Source organism: Podarcis raffonei, chromosome 9, assembly GCF_027172205.1.
Source record: "Podarcis raffonei isolate rPodRaf1 chromosome 9, rPodRaf1.pri, whole genome shotgun sequence".
Classification (NCBI taxonomy): domain Eukaryota; kingdom Metazoa; phylum Chordata; class Lepidosauria; order Squamata; family Lacertidae; genus Podarcis; species Podarcis raffonei.
The window spans coordinates 44,668,778-44,691,434 of NC_070610.1; the positions used below are offsets into that span (position 1 = coordinate 44,668,778).

At 41.5% G+C, this 22,657-nt stretch overlaps 1 protein-coding gene across 2 annotated transcripts; it reads right to left on the reverse strand.

The window, feature by feature from the left end:
- Nucleotides 1–4,609: 4,609 nt before the first annotated feature.
- On the reverse strand, nt 4,610–22,606 carry USP38 (ubiquitin specific peptidase 38). Of its 2 annotated transcripts, XM_053403290.1 has the most exons (10): nt 21,747–22,606; nt 19,768–19,897; nt 16,434–16,563; nt 16,211–16,312; nt 14,718–14,876; nt 13,559–13,752; nt 11,788–11,881; nt 10,964–11,070; nt 8,052–9,399; nt 4,610–5,591 (listed from the first exon to the last, which is right to left on the reverse strand). In XM_053403290.1, exons 1-10 carry the CDS (start codon nt 22,477–22,479, stop codon nt 5,430–5,432), a joined length of 3,159 nt encoding a protein of 1,052 aa, XP_053259265.1. In that variant the 5' UTR covers nt 22,480–22,606; the 3' UTR covers nt 4,610–5,429. The 2 variants fall into 2 exon arrangements, with proteins under 2 accessions (XP_053259265.1, XP_053259266.1); XM_053403291.1 differs by lacking the exon at nt 16,211–16,312.
- Between the last annotated feature and the right edge of the window lie 51 nt (nt 22,607–22,657).

Consider the following 22,657-nt stretch of genomic DNA (forward strand, 5'->3'; position numbering starts at 1 on the left):
AGCAAGTTTTCAAATTATACAGAACTCTTCCTCAGGCGTAGGTGTCAAGTGCCAAAAGAAAAGAGCAACAAGTTTGATTTTAGAACAGGATGTTCCCTTGTAAATTAGATGTTCACTTTTAGCAAGAAATGTTCAATCCTAGGTTTGTTGACCAGTTCTGGGCAAAAATGAACATTTGTGGACCTTATGTTGATTTAAACTCAGAAGAGAGGTGTGCCAAGGAATTAAAATGGTACCGTTTCAGCTGTAGCAGATTTAACGAACTGCGGAGCCTTTATTAAAAACACACACACCTTAGTATTCATTAAGAGTCAAGAGGAGTTAATGGAGGTTCAAAGTAAACAAAGATATTATTCTTTCTGTCCACTGCTATTCTTTAGCACTGGTGAATACAGGGCAGGTTTTATCAAACATTCCACACTGAAGGTACTGAATGAGACACAGAAGTCAGGGGCAGCAACTAAGGAGAACATATGTGAGAGGCAACAGCGGATTAAGGTGAAAACACACCAAAATATGGGTGTTGTCCTTGTTTCTTAAAAGGACTCGTAGCAGCTTGGATGTATCTGATCCAGATTAAACCTTTTGATTTTGCGCCTTAGTGTATCAGCTTGGCTTTTGGTGGGTGGAGGGTGGTATCCTGGTGCTTTGATTACCAGCTCCCATGGCTAATTATTTACATATTTATGGTAAAGCTATGCAGCTTTTCTACCAGAAAGGAACTCACCTTTAAGAGGATCTGAAAGCTAAGATTCAATGAACAGAAAAAAGGGATTCCATTCTTATTTGAAATTTCTGTAGTGGTACCTTGGGTTACAGACGCTTCAGGTAACAGACTCCGCTAACCCAGGAATAGTACCGCGGGTTAAGAACTTTGCTTCAGGATGAGAACAGAAATCGTGCGGCAGCGGCAGTGGGAGGCCCCATTAGCTAAAGTAGTACTTCAGGTTAAGAACAGTTTCAGGTTAAGAATGGACCTCCGGAACAAATTAAGTTCTTAACCTGAGGTACCACTGTACTAGGAAGAAGAATCTTCCAGTTAGCTGCTTGCCCAACGTAAGCAACATTCACTCTTCATGAGCAATTCAGCACACAAGTGTATGCTGGTAAGGTTTTCAAAAAAATAATATTTGAACTTAACAGTTTAAAAATAGATTTGGATTTGATCAGCAAGGCTTCACTACAAAGGTTATAGAGGGATTCATGGAATGCTTCAGGAAAGCTGTACAGGCTAGCCCCACCCTCTGATGTGACCAGTGGCCATCCATGCATGGGAAGGGGGTGCTACATAAATACTGAAGTATGTATATACACAGAGAGCCTCCGCAGAAGTGCATGGGGAAAGGGGCTGCTGCTTTCCTTGCGCCACACGGGGGGGGGGGGCAAAGTCTACCTTACATGGGTGCCTTTTCAGGAGGCACAAGGAGCTACAGTGGAAATGGGAGGGTTGGAAAACTCCTTAGGATCCCATTGTATTCAAATATTGAGAGGCTAAATATGGTAGCTCTTCCCCAAGCCCTTAAAACAAGTAGCCACACACAGAGGAAAGCTGCTTTCTTTTTCTTAATTCAATTTATATACTGTCCTTTATCCACTAAAAATATAATTTGTATAACATAATAAAAATAAATTTAAAAGTAAAAAAATTAAATTATAAATCAATAACAGAAAAAATCCTAAGCGCCCCCCCCCCATTTTTTGCCTACTGACAAAACTAGTGCAATAATTTCAAAACTCTACACTTCTACATGTAGAGATAAACCGCTGCACAGCCCTTTTATTAATTTGTATACGGTGGTTGTTTGTCCTCAAATGCTGCAACATGCACCAACGACACTGCATTCTCTCCTTCTGTATTCTGGGACTGATTACAGAAAACTGGAGACTAATGCACAAGGAAGCACATGTACACTTTGTAGGATCAGGTGGACATGCTATGAGTTTAGGACACTGGACTTCTGCTGGTGGGTCCCAAAAGCTGGCTTGAGCCTAAGTAGCTTGCAAAAGGAGAGCAATTAGGATTCAGATGGGTCAAAGTGGGCTTTGTGGGGGAAGCAGGAGGGGCACCAAGCAGAGGGCATCTTTAGGACAAAAACCTGCAAGTGGCCCCATATTATGCACTGGGGTCAATAGTAATCTCAGGGCTAATGATTTGCACCTCAGAACACAGTTGCTACATCCATCTAAGGACATTGTAGAACTGGACAAGCTTAAAAGTGCTTTCCTTTTAAAAAGTAGTGCCTGTTTTCATACAACAGCTCCTGCAACATAATATTGATGCTGGCTCAACACCATTTAAATTCAAGACCATGGGTAGGTAAACTAAGGCCCACGGGCCGGATCTGGACCAATCGCCTTCTAAATCCGGCCCACGGACGGTCCGGGAATCAGCGCGTTTTTACAAGAGCAGAATGTGTCCTTTTATTTAATATGCATCTCTGGGTTATTTGTGGGGCATAGGAATTTGTTCATTTGCCCCCCCCCATATAGTCCGCCCCCCACAAGGTCTGAGGGACAGTGGACTGGCCACCTGCTGAAAAAGTTTACTGACTCCTGTTCAAGACTACTGCAAGTTTAAAATGTTATTTTCTGGTACCCGCAGTTAGTTTTGTGAGCTCTCTCTTAATGTGATGTCAGCTTAAGAGCTGCAAGAAACTTTTAAAGATGCTATTCTTTTTGCCAGTGGTGTTTTTGTATTTTCAGGATATAGATTTCTGGCCATGGAAAATGCGTATAATACAAGCGCCAGCAGAGGAAAAGACTCCAAGGGAAGAACACTGAAACCTCTTTCACGATGCCAGTACTGTCAGCTGACCATAGAATCTGCCAAAAGGTAAAAACGGAACATAAATCTGCATGCATTTCATGACCAGCTCCATATGGCAGAAGTTAATTCTCACTTAATTGGCACCTTAAAAAAATCACCTGCATTTTTAGCCTTTTACTCAGGTTCTAAAAGTATATTATCTAGCTTCAACAACAGTGAAATTGAGAGCTTTCCAAGGGCACCCCGTTAGCCATTGTGGGAAAGGGGATGCTAAAAGTAGATAGATCTTTGTTCTAATCCAGCAGCTCCTTATTCATTTATTTCCCACTGCTTATTCTCTATGGTGAATACAACTGGAGAATGCAGACTTGCAAAGAAAGGGTCAGGGCTCCTAAGCCTATAGGCTGCATGTTTTCAGATGGCAAACCACAAGACACAAGAGTTCTCACTCCTCACCAGTTTGGCCTAACCAAAAGCTCTCCTCTCTTGCTTATCCTTCTTGGCTGCAGCAGCACATGTACTACTGATGCACCAATCCTCTTTTAAGCAGAACAGTATTTTGGCTTAGATCCCAGGGTCTTAATTTAACCTCGTAGATGAAATATTTCCTGTTCCTTCTTCCCTCCTGCAGCCACTGTGCTTCCTTCCCAAGCATCTCTCTGGAGGACTGAGGGGCCTCTTCTGAACGTGGGTTGGGGGCACAGGGAAATGCTGGAGATGGGGGTGGGGGTGAAAGAGAATTATTATGTAAACTTCATTTAGTTTAGATCAAGCCCAGATTTGGAGTATCCCTGCCCTTCCCAGCAAGCCCCATCACATTGTTCTGAAGTCCTTCACCCCCAAACCCTCCAGAAAGGTTTGTGGGTCACAGATGGCTACAGAACAGGAAGTGTTTCCTCTATGAACTTCCTTAAGTTTACTTAACTTCGGATCAAAGCCTTTAATCATTAAAGCAAGGAAAACCACAAGACATGTCAATACACAGTTTTGCTGTAGTCTCTGAAAAATCCAACATCATTTAAAAAAGAATATGTCACTATATTGCCTTCTCACTCTTCTGTATGTAACATCCCCATAAATATCCTCATGATTCTGCCAGAGAAGGATGTATCTTCATTTTTTATATATATATATATATATATATATATATATATATATATATATATATATATACACACACACACACATACATACATACATAAATAAAATCATTCCCAAGTGGAGCTTTTTTGCCGACAGTGACCTCACTGCAGCAAGTGCAATCCTTCAACAACCCCCTTTTCTATTATTTGATATGACTACCCATCAGCAAAAATTCTCTAGGCAGCTTACAAACAATACAATATTAAAAATACAGTATTTTGTATTTTTACAAATAAGCATGTGTAGAATCAAACTACTATATTTACCTCACCTTTAAAATTTCTCTTACCAAGGTGCTCTAAACATTTCCTTTGAACTAATCCTATATGATTATATAAATAAGATTTGTAAAGAGTACTCCATGCAAAGCTCATTGGGTAGTTCTGATGGAGCACAGAGTGAATGCATAAGGAAAATCTAGCTGGAGGTGGTGGTCTTAGCCAAACATTTAAAACTTTGTTTTATATCCATCATGTTGGCTTTTCGAAAAGAGGGATAAATAAGAGGTTTCCTGCCACACACTAAATATCTAAAGTTCAAAGCATGAAAATGTCAGTTGCCGAAAATGTTTCATCTCAGCAATATGGATAAAGTTTCATTACCATCTTTTTTGTATCCCACAAAAGCAGTGATGTCAATATATTATATACAGAATAAAATGGAAGTCCATTTTGAACTGAAAATCACGAGCAACAAATGTTTTAGAACCATCAGACTTTACTTCTGGTGAAGCTAACACTTTCCAAAAACGTATTAAGTTCATATTAAACAAGAAATTAACATCTCATGTTCTACACTCTTCCGCAGCCTCAAAAGGTTTTGTACTTTGTTAAAGTACAAGGCACGTACAAAGTCTTTTCCTTCAAAACACAGCAGATGTACTCCCTGAAATAATTTTAAAATCCTCAAAACAATTAAAAATACTACAAACTTTGCATTTTTTTTTACTTAATTCCCGCCCCCTACAAGACCATGCACATTTGGAAAAATGATTTAACAAGCACATTAAAGTGACTTTTTAATATATGTACCTGTAATGCAAATATATTGAGTTTGAGTATTTCTTATCCTGGATTACATTGTTAGCACATTGGATTTTCATTTATTTTCAGGTTACCAACTCCAGAGCCTTTGAGGATTTATAGATTTATGGACAAATTAACCCCACCGCAAACACTGCTGGGGTTGAGTAACCATCTCTTTTTCAAAGAATAATTATTCTTTCATCAAGGGATTTGGGATTACATATTGCAAGTGCTTTTTACTAGTTCATCTAGTGTCATAAAAATCTTCTAACTCCTCTTTTGGAAGAATATCTTTCCATAAAAACAAGTGAATTTAAGAGGTAGATTTCTCCATGATGCACTTATTTATTTCAAATAAAAAAAGAGAGTTCTCTTTAGAACAAAGATCACATCTTGAAAAAAAAGCTTAGTACATTATTTAATACAGTTCAGGAAGAACAGTCCTAAGCAGTATCAGGAGCTGTTTGGAAACCAATGCATTTGATGCTCTCTTCCTAGAACACTAGTCTGCCAAGAGTGCTAAATTCCCCTCCACCACCTCCGCCAGTTGGCCCACAGCTTCCTGGGGGGTCATTGTCATCAAATCCATTTGGCCGAAAGGAGCACGAAGCTGCAGCTGCTTGAAGGGCCTGTGTTCGAGCGCTAAGCTCCTGCTCCTGAAATAGACAAATAAACCTAGTTATGAACATTTAAGCTAATTTCAGAGTAAGGGGGGGGGGCACGGAAATTTACATTTGGCACAGCTACACCAGTTTTGTTCAGCAGTGCTGCAGAATGCTCAAGCAGAAACTCAAAAGCAGAAGCAAGTAACAGAAGCACCTGCTAACACTATGCAACAGAGATTATAATCATCATCAATTAATTAAATTTATATACTGCCCTTCATCCAAAGATCATGTGGTAGTTTACCATGTAAATAATTTAAGATTGTCCATAACTTAAATGCTTTAAGTGGCAGGCATCATTAAAGGAATGAAAGCTAAATCAATTGTTACTTTTGCCTCCCCAAAATTACTTTTTTAAAAATTGTGCCAATAGATTTTGCAGATGTTATGCAGTCATGTGCCTTGAAAAACAGAAGAGACATTTAACTGGGGCCACAGTACATTGCCTTGCATGCTAGAGGTCCCAGAATTAATCTCTGGCATCAACCAAGGGGATGCAGATAGCAGACCTGGGAAGACAAAGACAGACAGACACAAAGACACACACACACCTGGAGGGCTGCTACTCGGTATATACAAAAGCTGCTTCTTGTGAAACAGCCTAAGGACACCCAAAGCTATTTCAATTACATATTCAAACACTGCCTGACAAATTTAATTGCTACAAACTTTTTAAATGAACCCAAAGCTATCATTCTTACAATCCTAGCAAGATCATGAAAGCTGTAGAATGACTTCAAAAGATACAGGTTGCATAATTTCAGTTCTCTTGCACATACTGGCCTGGTGATTAAAGCCTCAATACAATTCCCAGGTGATGGTATTGCAATGACTGTTTCATGGTGTACACCACTGGTGTTCATTAAGCTACTAGGGGTTCTTAAGTTCATCAAGTACAAGTGTTACAGGAATTCTGTCTTTAGTAATCGTACTTGAGCAATGTTGAGTTTTGATGTTGCTTGAGGGAAAAACGAGCAGCTGAACCCAAATCTGCATTTACACCATAGGTTTCATCATAAAATTTGATAAGGCTGAAGCCAACTCCTTATCAGTGTAAACTTGCTCTTGCAACCATGTTTAGCCAAGAAAAAGTTGAAGGCATGCTAATATGAGACCTAGCATTTATCCCAAAAGGTTTTAGAAGGTTGCGGTGTGTGTCACAAAATAGCCAATCGTTTAAGGAATACATTTTAAAAAGGAATAAATTCCCTTCAAATACCCTCAAGAGTTCAAAAATCTCCCTATTAAGCTCCACTATAAAATGTTACCTGTGCAAAATGGGTTTTTGAACGACATTTATGCAAATCAACTGAGTAATTCTACAGTTATGAAATTAAATGAGTTAACTAAGCTGCACCTACAGATCAGAAACTATTTAATGCTGATACATCAAGGGTGGGGAGAATATGGCTCTTCAGATGTTGCTGGACTCTTAACTCCTATCCACCCCAGCCACCATGGTCAATAGTCAGGGTAAGGGAAGCTGCAGTACACCAGCACCTAAGGCCACAGATTCCCCATCCCTACGATACAGACTTCAGAAAGTTTAACAAAAATTATAGCTGTAACTTGTAAAGGATGAAGTGGTGCAGACTCTTTCCATGAAACACATTTGTTTGTTCCTTTCCTTTGTGCTTGTTTAGAAAATATTAAACCACATTTATTTTTGCATCACAACTGAGGTTACTTTGCATTGTTAAGATAGTCATACAGCAAATTGAATTGCCAGATATTCCAGCTTTTCTCAACTAAATAAAAATCAAGTTGCATTCTACAAAAATAATGTTTGGAAGCTTTTAAACGCCTCCTTACTTAATGAACAAAGATTCATCCATGAATTTTCAGTGAAAGCCATTCCCCCCCCCCCAATTCTTCACAGAAAACACCTGCAATGCAACTACATTGTTCTGTACAACGTATCATCAGAGCTACATGTCTGCAAAATATTCACACTGAATGTCACATAGCATTCTTGTGGAAAGTATAATAATAGCCTACACAACTGAAAGATCTACTAGGTAAAGGCTCAGTTCAGACATCACACTCAAACATGGCTAAGGAACCATAATAATGTTGGGTGAGATGTCTGAACTGGACAAGCCAGCTTACAAACTTGACAAGCCAGAAAACAATCTGAAGTGAGTTGCCAAACCATTGTGTGAAGAGATGTCAGCACTGTGCTCTTACCTCCAGAAGTGCTGCCCCATGTAGATGGAAGGGATCCAGCAGCTCAAAACCATGCAAAGTCTCTTGTATTTGTCTGCAAGCAACAGTCTTGGACTTATAACTATAGCTAGATGCCTGCATTAAGCTTTTTACAGTACAATCATATACATGTCCACTAAGAAGCAGTACGTCCCACTGAGTTCAATGGTGCTTACTACAATGTTAAGTGGGTATAGGATTACAGTCTTAAGCCAGCTGATCACATTAGCAATGTCTGCACCTTACCTGCAAATATAGCTTATTGTCTTTTGTAATGGCATCCATAAGATCTTTCTGCAGAGGGGGATCTCCATTGACCCAGAGCCCATTGGTTGATTTAGCGCTGAGTGTACTTGTACTGTTCTGTTTTTTGTAAACCAGCACATAAGCAGTGTCCTTGGGGAATCTGCTTGTAATTTTCTGGACTGACTGAAATGAGGTAAATGTCACTCGGCTATCATTAAATAAAAACCACTCCTTTGACACCTCATTTTCATCCAGTTCCTTTTCAGCAGCTGCAACGGGAGCCTCTCCAGCCATCAAGTTGCTTTGTGGATAAGCTAAAGCCAGACTTTGGGTTTGATCACAAGATCCTAATGAAGGCCCTGAACTGGCAACGTTTCGGGCATAAGAATAATAATGCCCACTTTCAGATGATATGCCAGAATGCACAACTACAGAACTGATAACATAAGGGACTAGTTGAGGGCAACACACTTCTTCAGCACCAGAAGGCTTGAGTTTTTTAGCTAGATTCTCACCAGTGTCAGAAAATTCAACACCCATAGACCACACACCCGATACAGGACTTAAGGGTGACGCAGTTCTTTTGACAGGTAACTCCAGAACAAGCGGCAAAGACACATTGTCTAAGATTTTGCGCCTAATGTGACATTTGGGGTCGTAGGAAAACCTTAGGAGAGTAAGAATGAGGTATTCTGGCTCCTCCACAATTTGCATAGTTTTTTCCGCATTCTGTAGAGAGGCACATTTTTCACAATAATATTTGTTATCCCCTTTAAGAACCTCGGGTGCCAGAAAATAATTCAGCAAGTCAGTAACTGAGGGAGTAGCTTCACTGACGTGTTTCCGCAAACTATCCCTGTTCTCAGCCTTGCATGGAAAAGGATCTTTAGTGTTTTCACAGTTTGAATCAGTGGGAGGGTCTTTTGAGGTCCCATCATTTGTGACCATTTCACAGCAATCGCCAATTGCTAAACCATCAGCTGCTGTTTCTGCCACAGGACTGAATGCCCTAGTGCTGACTTGTTCCATGCAGTCATCTTTTCCTTCAGATGAATTTTCTGTACTTGGTGGGTCAACGTTTTCTAAGAATACAGGAGGACAGAAAGCAAGTGAAAGATCTGTGAAGGCTTCTTCTTTGTAAGAAGTACTTTTGCAGTTCAAACAACATATGCTTGTTTGCAGTTTCCCTCGAAACATTTTCTCTATTAATGTTCTTTCCTCTCTGCAAGGTTGTTTGGTAATCAGCTGCGTTTTGCTGGACACTTCCTGGACGACAGACTCTTCATTCATATCTTCTGAAAGCTTTCCCAAAGAAAGGGCTTTCAGGGTCCTCTCTTCTTCATGCAGCCTAAAGAGGAGAAATCAAATGAGATTATTTATTTCTCTAACAATTTCTCTTCACTGATTAAAGCATCACTGTTTCAGTTTGTTTGTATGTATGTATGTATGTATGTATGTATGTATGTATATGTGTCTCTAAAGGACGCGGGTGGAGCTGTGGGTTAAACCACAGAGCCTAGGGCTTGCCGATCAGGAGGTCGGCGGTTTGAATCCCCGACGGGGTGAGCTCCCGTTGCTCGGTCCCTGCTCCTGCCAACCTAGCAGTTCGAAAGCACGTCTAAGTGCAAGTAGATAAATAGGTACTGCTCCAGCGGGAAGGTAAACGGCGTTTCCGTGCACTGCTCTGGTTTGCCAGAAGCGGCTTAGTCATGCTGGCCACATGACCCGAAAGCTGTACGCCGGCTCCCTCGGCCAATAAAGCGAGATGAGCGCCACAACCCCAGAGTCGGTCACAACTGGACCTAATGGTCAGGGGTCCCTTTACCTTACATGTGCCTCTCACATACAAATAACTGTTGGTACTAGCCTTGTGATTTACTTTTTACCCCTAATGGAACTTGATTAAGGAAGGAAACTGGAGAGTTATTTAGTATATTACATAAAAAAGTTTTCTGCATAAAAAAAAAATCGCTTGCAGGGATTCAAGAGTTTTCTAGAACAAACATAACTGCTGATTGTAAGTCAAGTTGAATGTCTTACTGGAAAAAAAAGGTTAGACTACAGATGTAAACACCAAGGGCATGCATGCATGTTGGAGTTAAGAAGGGTAGTCAGCCATTTTGGCTTTGCAAATGCATGCTAATTAAAGAGACCAAACAGAACCTAGATTCCCCACCCCTCCAAGAAGCAGTTCTCTACCACAGATATTCAGGGCCACATTCAATTAAACTAAGCAAGTCACCCTTGTGCAACAGGGTTGCTCCACCTCCTAACCAAGAGACCCTCCAGATCCATGTGGGGGGAGGGAGACAGGAGCAGTGTGTGACATTCTCCAGGCACATTTTGCATCTGGCTATTGACCCCTTGCTACCAAGTGAAGATGCCCAGGTGCCAGGATGGTGCCTGTCGTCTCCACCATCTGGAGGTGCATGCCTGGGGATCCTTGGCTCTTGACTGTTTTCCCACACTAGCAACACATCCTGCATAACGCTCTCTGTTATATTTTATCTGCACAATCAGAATTAAATTTCAAGAACTCAAATGACTTATTGAAAAATATGTTTGAGCCATTTGGCCCTAAAATGGCAACTAGGCATTCCATTTTGGTGACTGTAACCCTGGTTTAAGGAGTCATTTGGCGCCTAGCTTATATATCTGTGTTTCTAACACTGGATGGGAGAGCATGTCATCTGGCAAGCAGAGATGCTTGCACTGAAGGAATGATCATAATACTGTGATACTGAATTCCTCCCTCAGTTCTGAATCCTTGAAGATTGGGAATACTGTTATACTTTGCAATTCTAGGTAAAACTCTAGCACAAAAGAACTTAGAAATCTGTAATGGTATCTCTGGTTATTTTTCTCTGGTCAACAATGTAAAAAACACCAATGCAGATTTCAGAGCACCATACCTATCTAGCAGGAATCGGAGATACTCAGAGCAGTCCTGCTGGGACCTAGGGGTGAACCAGGGTGGCCTGGAAGCCTCAAAGAAAATCCGAGGAGCATAGGCTTCTCTCTGTATCAGGAAGCAAGCAAAATCAAGTGAAATGCAAAGTAATGACCCCACTCTATGAAGCATTCCTTAATTTCTGCATTGGGACGCTCAAATGAATAGATTGCAAGTGCATGCAAGTATGACAGAATAAATCTCAGATATAAAAAACATACACAGGTCTAGTGTACATAGTTGTACCTTCAAATCTATCTCTTACATAAAAATAATCTAGAACTTAAAACAAATCTTTTTTCGTACAAAATATGCAAGTAGACAAACGGCTTAAAGCTAGAAAAGTTATATGGGTGTAGCAAGAATATGAACTACTTTCATCCCTTTTTCCTAATCGTTTTGGTGCCTTATGTACAGTGTTGTTTTTTTTAGTTGTACACAGCAGCCATACTGGGATGCTCATTTGTGACTTCACAAAGCAAGGTCTGAGAAGCTGGGAACAAATGTCTGAAAATGGTGACAATAAAAAATTGCCTCTCTGAAAATCTCAACTATGTTGGCTAGATCTTAACTATTCTGCACAGGTTTTTGCAACTTATAAAATTTCACTCGTGGAAAACAAGGCTATTCTTTTCTTTTGGCTTAGAAAAGCTGAGAATATTCAAATAATCTATAGGAAATATGAATGTATTTTTGTCTAAGTACATTCAGTTAGAACATTTAGACAGATGCAAGATTTGGATATTATGGCTACAATATTCAGAAAATTAAAAGAGTTACACACACCTGAGTATGAGCCAAAAATGCAAATAGATGTTGCAACTTTCTCATTAATGTATTGCACCCATTTAGATTTAAAGATAATACGTGCCTCCTGAAACTGCAAAAGAGAAAGAGATGAGATGACAATGGTTTCATGTTTCGTCATTTACACAGTGTTCTGATGGCGCAGAACAGATTTATCTGACATTAGCTTTGGTCGGTGTTTGCTTTTGTAATGCAGAATGGTCTGAATGACCCAGCACACTATGGGCAATATCCAACACTAGTCCTACTAGAGTTGTTACAATGAAATCAGTGAAATCTTTTTATTCCACCGATTTAAAGTGGTGAACTCCAAGTATGACTTAGTCAGATTATCAACCATTATTCATACAACACATACCTTGTTTTAATTCAAATTGGATGTTTTTTAAAAATTTATAGAAGGTGATAAGACTAAAAAAAAATTGGGCATTTTTCAAAAAACTCCCAATTGGTGATTTTCTTTGAGTGCATAAACATCTATCAGGGAACAAAGTAAACAAAATTTTATTGCCATGATGACTTATGTAAATGGAATAATTTTTACCAATATTAACGTGAATACATGATGACATGCAGGATATACCGTATTTTTCGCCCTATTGGACGCACCTAGTTTTCAGGGGGGGGGGGAATTAAGGGAAAAAATATGATTTCCCCCCCGCAGCTCTGGGAGCAGCAGACAGGCTGCACGCAGCCTGTGCGCTACTCCAAGACCTTCTCCCTGCTTTTGCGGGAGGTGGCGGAATTCCCCCACCTCCCGCAAAAGCCCACAGGAGCCGTGCGCGACTCCTACGGGCTTTTCGACCAGGAGGGAGAAGGGACTGAAATGGCCAGTCAGTCCCTTCTCCCTCCTCGGGGAAAAGCCCCCAAGAGCGGCACGCTATTTAAAGGCTGCGCAGCTCCTACAGGCTTTTCTACGAGGTGGGGGAATTGCCCCACCTCCTAGAAAAGCCAGCAGAAGCCGCGGAGCCCCTTTAAAGAGCGCGCGGCTTTTGCCTGCTTTTGCGGGAGGTGGGGGAATTCCCCCATCTCCCGCAAAAGCCCACAGGAGGGTTGGAGAGTAGCGGGAAGGCGTCGCTCGCCTTCCCGCTGCCCCCCAATCTCTGGGGCTGGCGATGGGGGAAGCGCTGCTTTCCCCACCGCCAGCCTCAAACCCGGGTTGGAGAGTAGCAGGAGGGTGTCGCTCGCCTTCCTGCTGCCCCCCAATCTCTGGGGCAGGCGATGGGGGAAGCGCTGCTTTCCCCACTGCCAGCCTCAAACCCGGGTTGGAGAGTAGCCGGAAGGCGTTGTGCGCCTTCCCGCTGCCCCCCATCCTCTGGGGCTGGCGATGGAGGAGGCGCTCCTTCCCCCCACTGCCAGCCTCAAAGAGCTGACTCTCCTGGCTTCAGCGGAAGCAACGCAAAGCCTCCGGAGCGCAGGCTTCGGAGGCTTCGCGTTGATATCGCTGAAGCCAAGGGGCCTGCATTCGCCCCATAAGACGCACACACATTTTCCCTTCATTTTTGGAGGGGAAAAAGTGTGTGCGTCTTATAGGGCGAAAAATATGGTAATGTGAACTCCAATATATTTGAGCCCAATGTTTGGTTAAGGAAAACTAATTTGGGCCAGTGGACCAATTTTGCCATGTTACCTAGTTCTTCACTGGCAATATCAAAACCATAATGATGTGCTCCATGAATTATTTTTTCAAAAAAATTCATTAGTACAAACAAATGCCTGGGATTCCTCACAAGAGGAAGTTTAAACTTACTCTGTAGCCATGAATAATGCCTGAATCACACTGTTCATATAACATGTATTTCCTAAGTTAATCAGACCAGTCTTTCCCGTTTCAGATTTTCCAGAAAATCTAGACAGACAAGATTGCAAGGAACTGGATTGAGATGTCCAGGCACTCTGATTTAGTATCATTTTAATTTTCTCTTCACTGGGTTTGGGAAGGTCCTACAAGAAGGGAAAATTCAACACTGAGCAGTGAACAGCAACAACTTTAAGCACTTGTTTTCACAACAGTATCTACAAAGCAGTAACAGTCACCCACATTGTCCTCACAACTCAGGCTCTTTACTCATGGTAATGCTGAAAAAATATCACAGTTGTCTTTGTGAGAACTGACAGTACAGTTGTTTGGCCAGCCATCTAAGATTCACTGTGAATGCACAGCCAAGAAAAATTTCTAGAGGCTGTGTCTTATCAACTCTAAAGATACTGTCAAATCAGAGACTTGTAGGTAATCTTTGATCTGTTTCTGCTATTTCTTTGCCACAAAGAGTGCCTCTCAAGCTGTAAAGTGTAGCAAAAACACTTGACAGCCTCTGTTCACCATAAGATGCATTTTTTAAAAATGATACCCCAACCAAAAGATACAACAGTCAAAACCAAATATACTGCTGTGTGTGTTTTCTTCCTTTATGGAAAGTATTGTTCCACATCTTATGACAATGGTGGCACTATATATATTGATTTGATCTGAATGAAAAGTGGCATAGTAATACAATAAATCAAATAAAAGTCAGTGTAGACATTCTTCCACAATGCACAACACAAAGGCAATAGAAACAACATTTCTGATCAGGAAATATCTTGGTCATTTCAAACCACTTCCACTATCACTGAGTTAATACATGGTGACTTTTCCCTTTGATAATCACCAATAATCTTCAGTAACTCTTATGAAAATGCTCCCATAAAGTAAGGGTGCATATTACCATATTTTGCTTTTTAGTGCTTTTCTGGATTAAGCAACCAGAGATCTTATTTTTTCACATCTTCCTAGCCAGTGATTTTTCTAGTTCTACAATATAATCCAATTTCTTCCCTCAATCAGAAAATGGCCCAGATTCACTGCAGAGCATCAAGACCACCCCTTGTTTTCAACCTGTAGGTAGCATTTAATTTATTTGCATTACCTTAATAGCTTCTAAAATAGGTTCATAGAGTTCTGGGAATCCAGAGTAATGATACATCATACAGTGTATTAGCTCACTCAGCTGTCCCAAGAATGTTGCACTGGAGGCAAGGCCATTGATTTTGAAAGATTTTACCAGCTTGTCCACATGAGGAACAATCTAATGTTAAGAGAAAAAGACCAAAGCATTTGCCCAAGTTCATCTGAAAAACTATGCTATTCATATCTACTTGAATGCAATTAATGATTGATAACCATTTTAATAGTAAGGAGCAAAAGTTGTAATAGAAATCCCACAATTCCATTAAGATACATAAATCAGGATAGATAGCAACATTGCATTAGTAATGCATCGTTCTTCTAAATCAGCCTTCCCCAACCTGCTGCCTTTCAACAATTTTGGACAACAAAACCCCAAACAGCTGAAGAACAAATTTGGGGAAGGCTGTTCTAAATATTATGAGTGAAACATTTAATGGCCTGTATTGTTTACTGTCACCCTGATAACGTACAACCTGTTCCGTATTCTATGGATTTATCTTGGTATTAGCTTGTAGCTCTATCAAGAGTGGCTCACCTCCACCTTGCCCATAAATTCAAAATCTTAAAAGGAATTCACAATCAAAACAGTATGAATTAGAAAATTCTAGAAAAGCCTGTATTCAACAACTTTTTAGGCAGGAAAGCTACATCTTTGACTCCCAACAGAATTTTAGAACCATCTTTATTGAATTATGTGCCTTCATATTACTATTTAAGTGAGAGGTGTTTAACCCCCCAGTTTGAAGGCCTGATCTGCCCCCCCCCCAGCAATTCTGGCCGCTCTTGAGACCCCACAGATTTTGTTGGTGGCAGCAGGAAAAAAGATGAGTAGACACAGTGCTAGTGTGGGTGGAGTTGAGGACCCTGATGTCCCCTATCTCTAATCTGATGGGTGCATAATCTCCCTCCCTCAGATGATGTAGAAAAATTAGCTGAGATGGTTGTGTGCCTGTGTGTAGCCTGCACATTCAAGACTGTGGAGTAGCCACTGGCATGAAGAGCTCAGAGGCCAACTGTGAATTTGGCCCTCAATACAGACTGTAGGAGGTGTTTAAAACATAACTGAACATCATGAAGTGGCAGGAACGTTGAGGCATCTTGTGTGGCAGTGGCTCTGTCTAACTCCCCTTGCCAAGTACTTGTGTACGGGTAAGTGTACAAGGAGTTCTCACAATTCTTAGTATCTAGTTCTATTTGTTTTAAAACTTGTTTTGTACAATATATCTTCAGCACAGAGCAGGATAAAACTGAAGTTGCAATACATGATGTGACTAGAAGAACAGACCTTATTATCTGCAGTACAGATGTGAAGTTGGCTATTATGGCTGGTTTACAACAAGCCACAAGCCACCCTCCAGTACGAACACAAGACTGCAGTCAGGGTTTTACAAAGAAAGCTATGGAAGTTGTTTGTAAGCAGTAGGTTTAAAGCTCAGACAAATGAAAACTTACCAAGTGAAAAGCCTCTGGAGAATGCTGAAAACTAAGCAACATGTGAGAAAGGACAGCCAAAGCACCAGGTCTCACAAGAGGAAACCAAAGTCGATTAAAAACCTTCAAAAAAACCAAACACATCAGAATTGAGATATTCTTCAGTTTTCATTCTGTGTTACACAATATTTACACCAGTCTGGAATAAGCAGAAAAGCTGTTCTACAAAAGCAACCATACCTACCATTTCAATCTTAAGCAAAGTAACATCAATAAGTATAGTAAACTTCTGGACTGCAGCCAGCCCTTTCAAGAGTGCTATGACCCAGGTCTCCACATGCTGAGCCAATGGCCAGGACAGCCATTCAATCATTCTGAAAAAAGATGGGGTGCTTGTTAGTATTTCAGCCAAAAAAGAAGAAGTTCTAACTATTTAATTGCCCCACAGTTTGTGTTGGTTTTCATATTATGACGATCACATTAAGTCACACCAAGAGTCGTGGCACTGCATAATTCTCTAGCCTTTGCAAACAACTTTCTCCAAGGTTTTGTGGCAGGGGGAAGTTCATTAGTCTCAGTACTCAAACTGCAGTACTACACCACTTAGAAAATAAGAATTTATTTCATCAAGCTAATGGGAGCTTTTTCGTTTGGAGCGCTGTGTGGAATACTGTTGTACAAGTGTCATGAATGCAGATCAATGCTTTTATGCCCTCCCCATTTTCTGCCATTCTGTAAACATTTACCAATAAATGTCAAAGCCAACCAGTAGTCTTTATTAAACACTATCCTCATGTCCAAAGTTTTCAAATAAAACATTTATGGCAGAGATCTGAATTAAAAGAAGCAAGATCTTGACGTAATAGTTTCTTTTTTCCGACTGGTCCTTGCACAATGCTAAGATATGCTAGGAAACCAAAACATTTAATGTAACATTTACTTTTCTTTCAGAAAGGAAAAAAAACCCTGTGCAGAAGCAGCAAGCGCATATCCCTCACTAGTACAACCAACAGCCAACAAACAAGGTGACCCAGCATTCCTTCGAGTTTGTGATGCCTGCATTTAGCAATAGAAAGCAGAGATGTTGCTGTCCTTAGTAACCAATGACTTGGCTCAAAATATGAACCTTAGTGACTCACGGCACTCACTTTCAAAACAAACTGAGTATACAACCCCCAACCCAGAAATAAGTTTCTTCTTTCCAACCTTATGATGTCTATGTTTTTGCGAAAATGACATTTCTCAGAATTCTAGGTGCCTGGAAGAAGGGAGAAATAGACACCCCAATTTCTTTCTCTAGTGCCAAGGTGGAGGAAGACGAGGAAGGAAAAATATTTCTCCCACCACCATAGCAGGAGCCAGATAAAGGATGTTGGAACTAACCAGGATGGGAACAGTTTTTTGGGGGAGAGACGGGGAAAATAACTTTTCCCAAGCATCTTGCACATTTGCTCATAACTGCTGCTCCCAACCAAATCAAGCCAGGGAGAGCTCACCCATGTTTAGCTGCAAACCCTGTAAAAGACTATGAATGCATAAAGGATGACAGGCTCTGCCAAGCAATTAATGTTTCTTCCAGCTCACCTAGATGCAGTCTTTTGTGATCGTTGACATTATACTACACCTATCCTCATATTAGTTCAAGAGGTAAAAGAGCAGCCAACTTCTCTTTTTACTCCTCTTCATCTAGCTGACAAATATAAATGACTGCAGTTGCTCAGCTAGAAAGAAAAGGCAGGTGAAGCTGGCTGCCTCAGAAAAATTTCACTAACTGATGACGTATTTATCCTGTAGCCATGGACTTGTCTCTTATGGTCTATAAGAGTTGCCAGCACTAAAATTTAATGTGATAGGCAAATAAGATTTGTATGTGGGCTAGTAAAATACTGTGTGTGTTAGCTAGAAAATGTTGAGCACTTATTTGCAAGGCTATGTAAGTTTTAAAATCTATGGCCCACAAAGGTATAAGAATTTAAACAATCAAAACCAAATAAATCATTTTCAGAAAAAAGGAAAAAGAACCAGTTAGATCCCTAGGTTTACTTAGCAGCCTACCATGTATGTGTTGATTGACAGATGTTTGTTTGTCAGAAACTGTTGTTATTAACCATATGCATGTAGCAAAAACTTGCAGCCAGCACTATAATCTCCAAAGGCCCCAGAACAGCTACTAATAGGCTTAATGAATTCAGCCATTTGTTTGTTCTTAGCAATGTGATTAAGCACCATCTTCTTCATTTCTATTTATTGCCCTTTTTCAGCTGCTAGACTGGTATCCAGAATTTGATTTATTACATTTACAGATTTCTAAATGCTGGATGTCACAACCATTGTCAATATTTGGAAAATACAGATAATCTGATGTTTAAGATTTCAGTAGCAGTTAGCTCTTCTTTGTAAGAAGACTGACTTGGATCCAGAGATAAACCTCCTCAAACAATAAGACTTTCCTGCCTGTTATATATTGGAGTCCCCTGAAAAGAAACTCCTAAAGATCAGGGGACATTCCAAAATGGGACTGAATGTGGTGCAGGGGACTGAAACAGAAAGGATAGAATTGCCAGAAAACCCTGAATGAAAGCACCTTTGTATAAAAGTTACTGAGATTATACTCAGCATCACCACAAGCCCCAAACAATGCATTTTGCAACTCAAGATAGATTCACATAGTGCTACTTTTGTCCTCTAAATGTCCAGCTAGGTTGTACAAAAATGTATAGAATTGTTTTATCTCAGTGAATGTACACGATCATATGCATGCTTCATTGGAAGTAAATACCATTGAAGTCAATGGGACTTGCTCCCAAACAAATGCACATAGATTGCAGCTTTCATGTTGCTGGAGTGTACCCCATGTTCAAAATCACCTGTTTTTAAATAGCAGCAAATTTTACCCATCAACTTTTATCCAAAGGCCAGTAATTACTACTTGCTTCACAAAAGCTTACTAAATACTTACTAACCAAGAAGAACAAGATTATGCTGCTGAAAAGAAACAATATCTAACTTATTATGACAAGGTAACTTCACAGGTCAGATTCTTTTGCGGAAACTGTTTTTACTTTAAAAGGCAGATTGCTGTATTAGGATACCATAATAAGTTCTTTGTCAATGATTAAACTGTACCACTACAGATTTTCCTGAGTCACAATTTCCAATTTTTAAAGATTTCATTCGGTTGCAAATGTGTTAATGGCATTACTGTTTTTATGGCTGCAATATCTGACATCAGGGTTTGCATCCCCGATGAATCAGACAATAAAAACACACAACACAAATGCATGTTTATTTTTAGTACAAATATTTACAAAAAACATGGATGGCATGCCAGAACTTAGTAGAGACATTTTTCCTCTTCTCTCACAAAAGAAGGAACGCCTCTTCTAAGACTGTGCTTGCCACAACAGTGTCTAAAACATAGTCTAAAAACAAATGTTTTTTCCTCTTCAGAAAGTGTATTGTTCATTTACCAATTTATGCAGATTGAATCTATCCATTAAAACTCACATGATCAAACAGCTATGAGGTTTTCAATTTGGGTAATGTTGTCATCCTCTTTTCTAACACAAAGACTATACCTGCACAAAGCTTGAGTCATACTTGCATCTTTTACATTTGGATCTGTGGTAAGGCTTCCGATGAGCACTGTAATCATCTGTAATGGGATATGCTGCACAAGACTTGCCAAGGCAACTGAGGGTTCAAAATCTACAATAGACAAATACGCAAGAAAGAAGTTTTATGCTTTGCTTGTACTCTTTTTCCTACTGAATTTTGAAACACATTTCAAGAATATATTAAAGTTCTATTACAACAGATTATTCAAGTTCTAAGCAACATATTAATCCATTCAAATATGTTTTTGTAAATTAAGCCCAGCAGAAGAATTTCTTCCTTTGGTCTGTCTTAGTATTTTCTAGGAATTTAAGTGATAAAACGAGAAGGAAACTTGGGTATTCCCCCACTTTCATCTCTTTGGGAGTAGTCCATCTGTATGTACCACATATCTAGCAACTTTTTGAATTCCAGAAATGTGTTGCTCATGAACAGAGCACAAACACGTGTGGGAAAGTTAATATTCTGGAACTGAGGAAACATATGAAAAGCCTCTGCTGGATTAGGCCAGTGGTCCATCTAGTCCAGTATTCTGCTCTCACAATAGCCAACCAGGTGCCTACAGGAAGCATGAAAGCAGGACCTGAGCACAACAGCGCTCTCCCTGTTTAAGATTCCCAGGAAGTGGCATTCAGAGGCATATCACCTCCAACAAGGGAGGTAGAACATAAACCATTGTGGCTAGCAGCCATTAATATCCTTATCCCCTCTGAATCTGTCTAAACCTCTTTGAAAGCTCTCAAAGTTGGAGGTCATCACTACTTGTGGGAGCAACACTTCATAGTTTAACTATGCACTGTATGAAGTAATGTTTTATAAGAATGTAAGAAAGATGGTAAATTAGTTCTCTCTCTAGAGCATCAGAATTTTTTTCCGGTACAAACGGAAATATTTGTGATGCAAATTACTCTAATTTCTCTAGGAAAATTTCCAGGAAATTCACACCATTAGCCAGATTAAACTAATACTGAAATGTTTAAGTTAATAGTGTTATCCCAAATATCTGTTTCAGTTACAGTTATAACTTCTTTTTTTATACTTCAGCATGCTGTAAGGTTAGCACAAGCCACTCGATGACTTCAGCCGAGTTTCAAAGTTATCTAAAAGTAATGAAACAGCTAACTAAAGACAAAGCCTTTCTCTCTGCAAGAGTTGTCAAGGAAGAGACTCAAGCTGCTCTCTGAGTTCTGTCCAAACTTGGCTAAATATTAAGCACCAAATGCACAATGATTTTTGGCCCAAGAGGGAAGGACTACAAGGAAGATGTGGCTCCCTGATCTAATAGCTAGTATGTCATGGACCCATTGCTTTTTAAAACTCACCTACTTTGGAAAAGGTTACATAAATTTTAAGTGCTTTACTTATTACTTTATCTACACTTCTTGTTGCCTTACACTTTGGCCCAATACAAATGTTACCTTTGAAACCCAGGAGCAATGAGCTTTTCCAGAAAAATGTGCAAACAAGAACCACAGGAGAACTGAAGATAAAGCCATGACTTGCTCTTGCATCACCACTCCTTTAACTAATGTAACCACAGAGCTTTGTTCTTGTTTACACATGTTGCCAGAGCTGCCTAGGATGACATTGGGGAGAATGCTGCTCATGTTGTACAGTGGTACCTCGGGTTAGAGATGCTTCAGGTTACAGACTCCGCTAACCCAGAAACAGTACCTCAGGTTAAGAACTTTGTTTCAGGATGAGAACAGAAATCATGTGGCGGCGACGCAGCAGACCCCATTAGCTGAAGTTTCAGGTTAAGAACGGACCACCAGAACGAATTGAGTTCTTAACCCGAGGTACCACTGTACAAGGAGAACATTTAGCGATGCCTGCAGGGGTGACAGCACAAGCCTACTTCTTGCTCTTCCTAAGGTGATACCTCTGCAAACCCCAGAGGGGCACTGAAGCCCGTGCCTTACCAAGCGAAACAGCAACTCACCGGTGGAAGAGATGATGGCAAAGAGCTCCTGCAAGGAGGGCAGCAGCGTGTCGGGCTCTGCCTTCCAGATGCTGCGCAGGAGGCCGCTGACTTGGGTGACCTGGGAGACGTAGAGGCGCAGCTCGGCCTCGCGGGTGCCCTGCGTCTGGAAGTGGGCGATGCTGCGCACCAGCTGCTGGCAGAAGGCGAGCGCGGGCTTCCTGCCGCGGGGCAGGCACTGCGGGAAGTCGCTGAGGAGCTGGCAGAGGCGAGCGCACAACGGCGCCGGCGGCCTCTCGCTCACCAGGCGCAGCGCTTCCCCTTGGAGCAGCGCGAAGAGCTCCAGCACCGCCGGGCAGCTGATGAGCAGGCGCAGCCCCACCTGGATGTAGTCCAGCACGGCCGGGTCCAGGCTAGGCCCCAGGCCGGGAGCCACGGCGGGAAGAGGCGACGGCGGCGGCGGCGGCAGCGCCGGGTCTCCCCCCTGGAGCAAGGCCAGCACCAGCCCGCGCGTGAAGAAGGCCTCGAAGTCGTCGCGGTGGTGGCGAGCGTAGGCCTCGAGCACCTGCCGCCCCACCTGGCGCTGGAACTGGTCGGGGCCCTGGAGGATGAGGCGGGTGCTGAGCGAGAACATGGCCCGGCACTCGGGCGCGCTCTGAGGCGTCTCGGCCGACTCCACCACGCGCCGCACGATCACGCGCTTCAGCGGCAGCGGGTGCGAGGAGCTCACCAGGCCCTCCAGGATCTTGTCCATGGCGAGCGCCGGCCCACCATCGGGCGACCAGGCCCCGCCGGTCCTTCTCTTCCGCCGCCCCGCTCGTCACCCCCCCGGCCGGCAGCGGCGCCTCAACATCGGCCCCAGCCCGCCTTTCTCGGAAGGTTTCGAAACACCGGTACCTCAGAGGCCCCGGACGCCGGGAAGAAGCATCTGA

Excerpts from the sequence above, each read along its gene's own strand:
- USP38 (XM_053403290.1), bottom strand. The coding sequence starts at position 22,479 with ATGGACAAGATCCTGGAGGGCCTGGTGAGCTCCTCGCACCCGCTGCCG. Across the intron at positions 19,898-21,746 it reads TGCCATCATCTCTTCCACCG|ATTTTGAACCCTCAGTTGCC; the intron begins GTGAGTTGCTGT and ends TGTCTATTGTAG. Across the intron at positions 14,877-16,210 it reads CTCCAGAGGCTTTTCACTTG|ATTGTTCCTCATGTGGACAA; the intron begins GTAAGTTTTCAT and ends TCTTAACATTAG.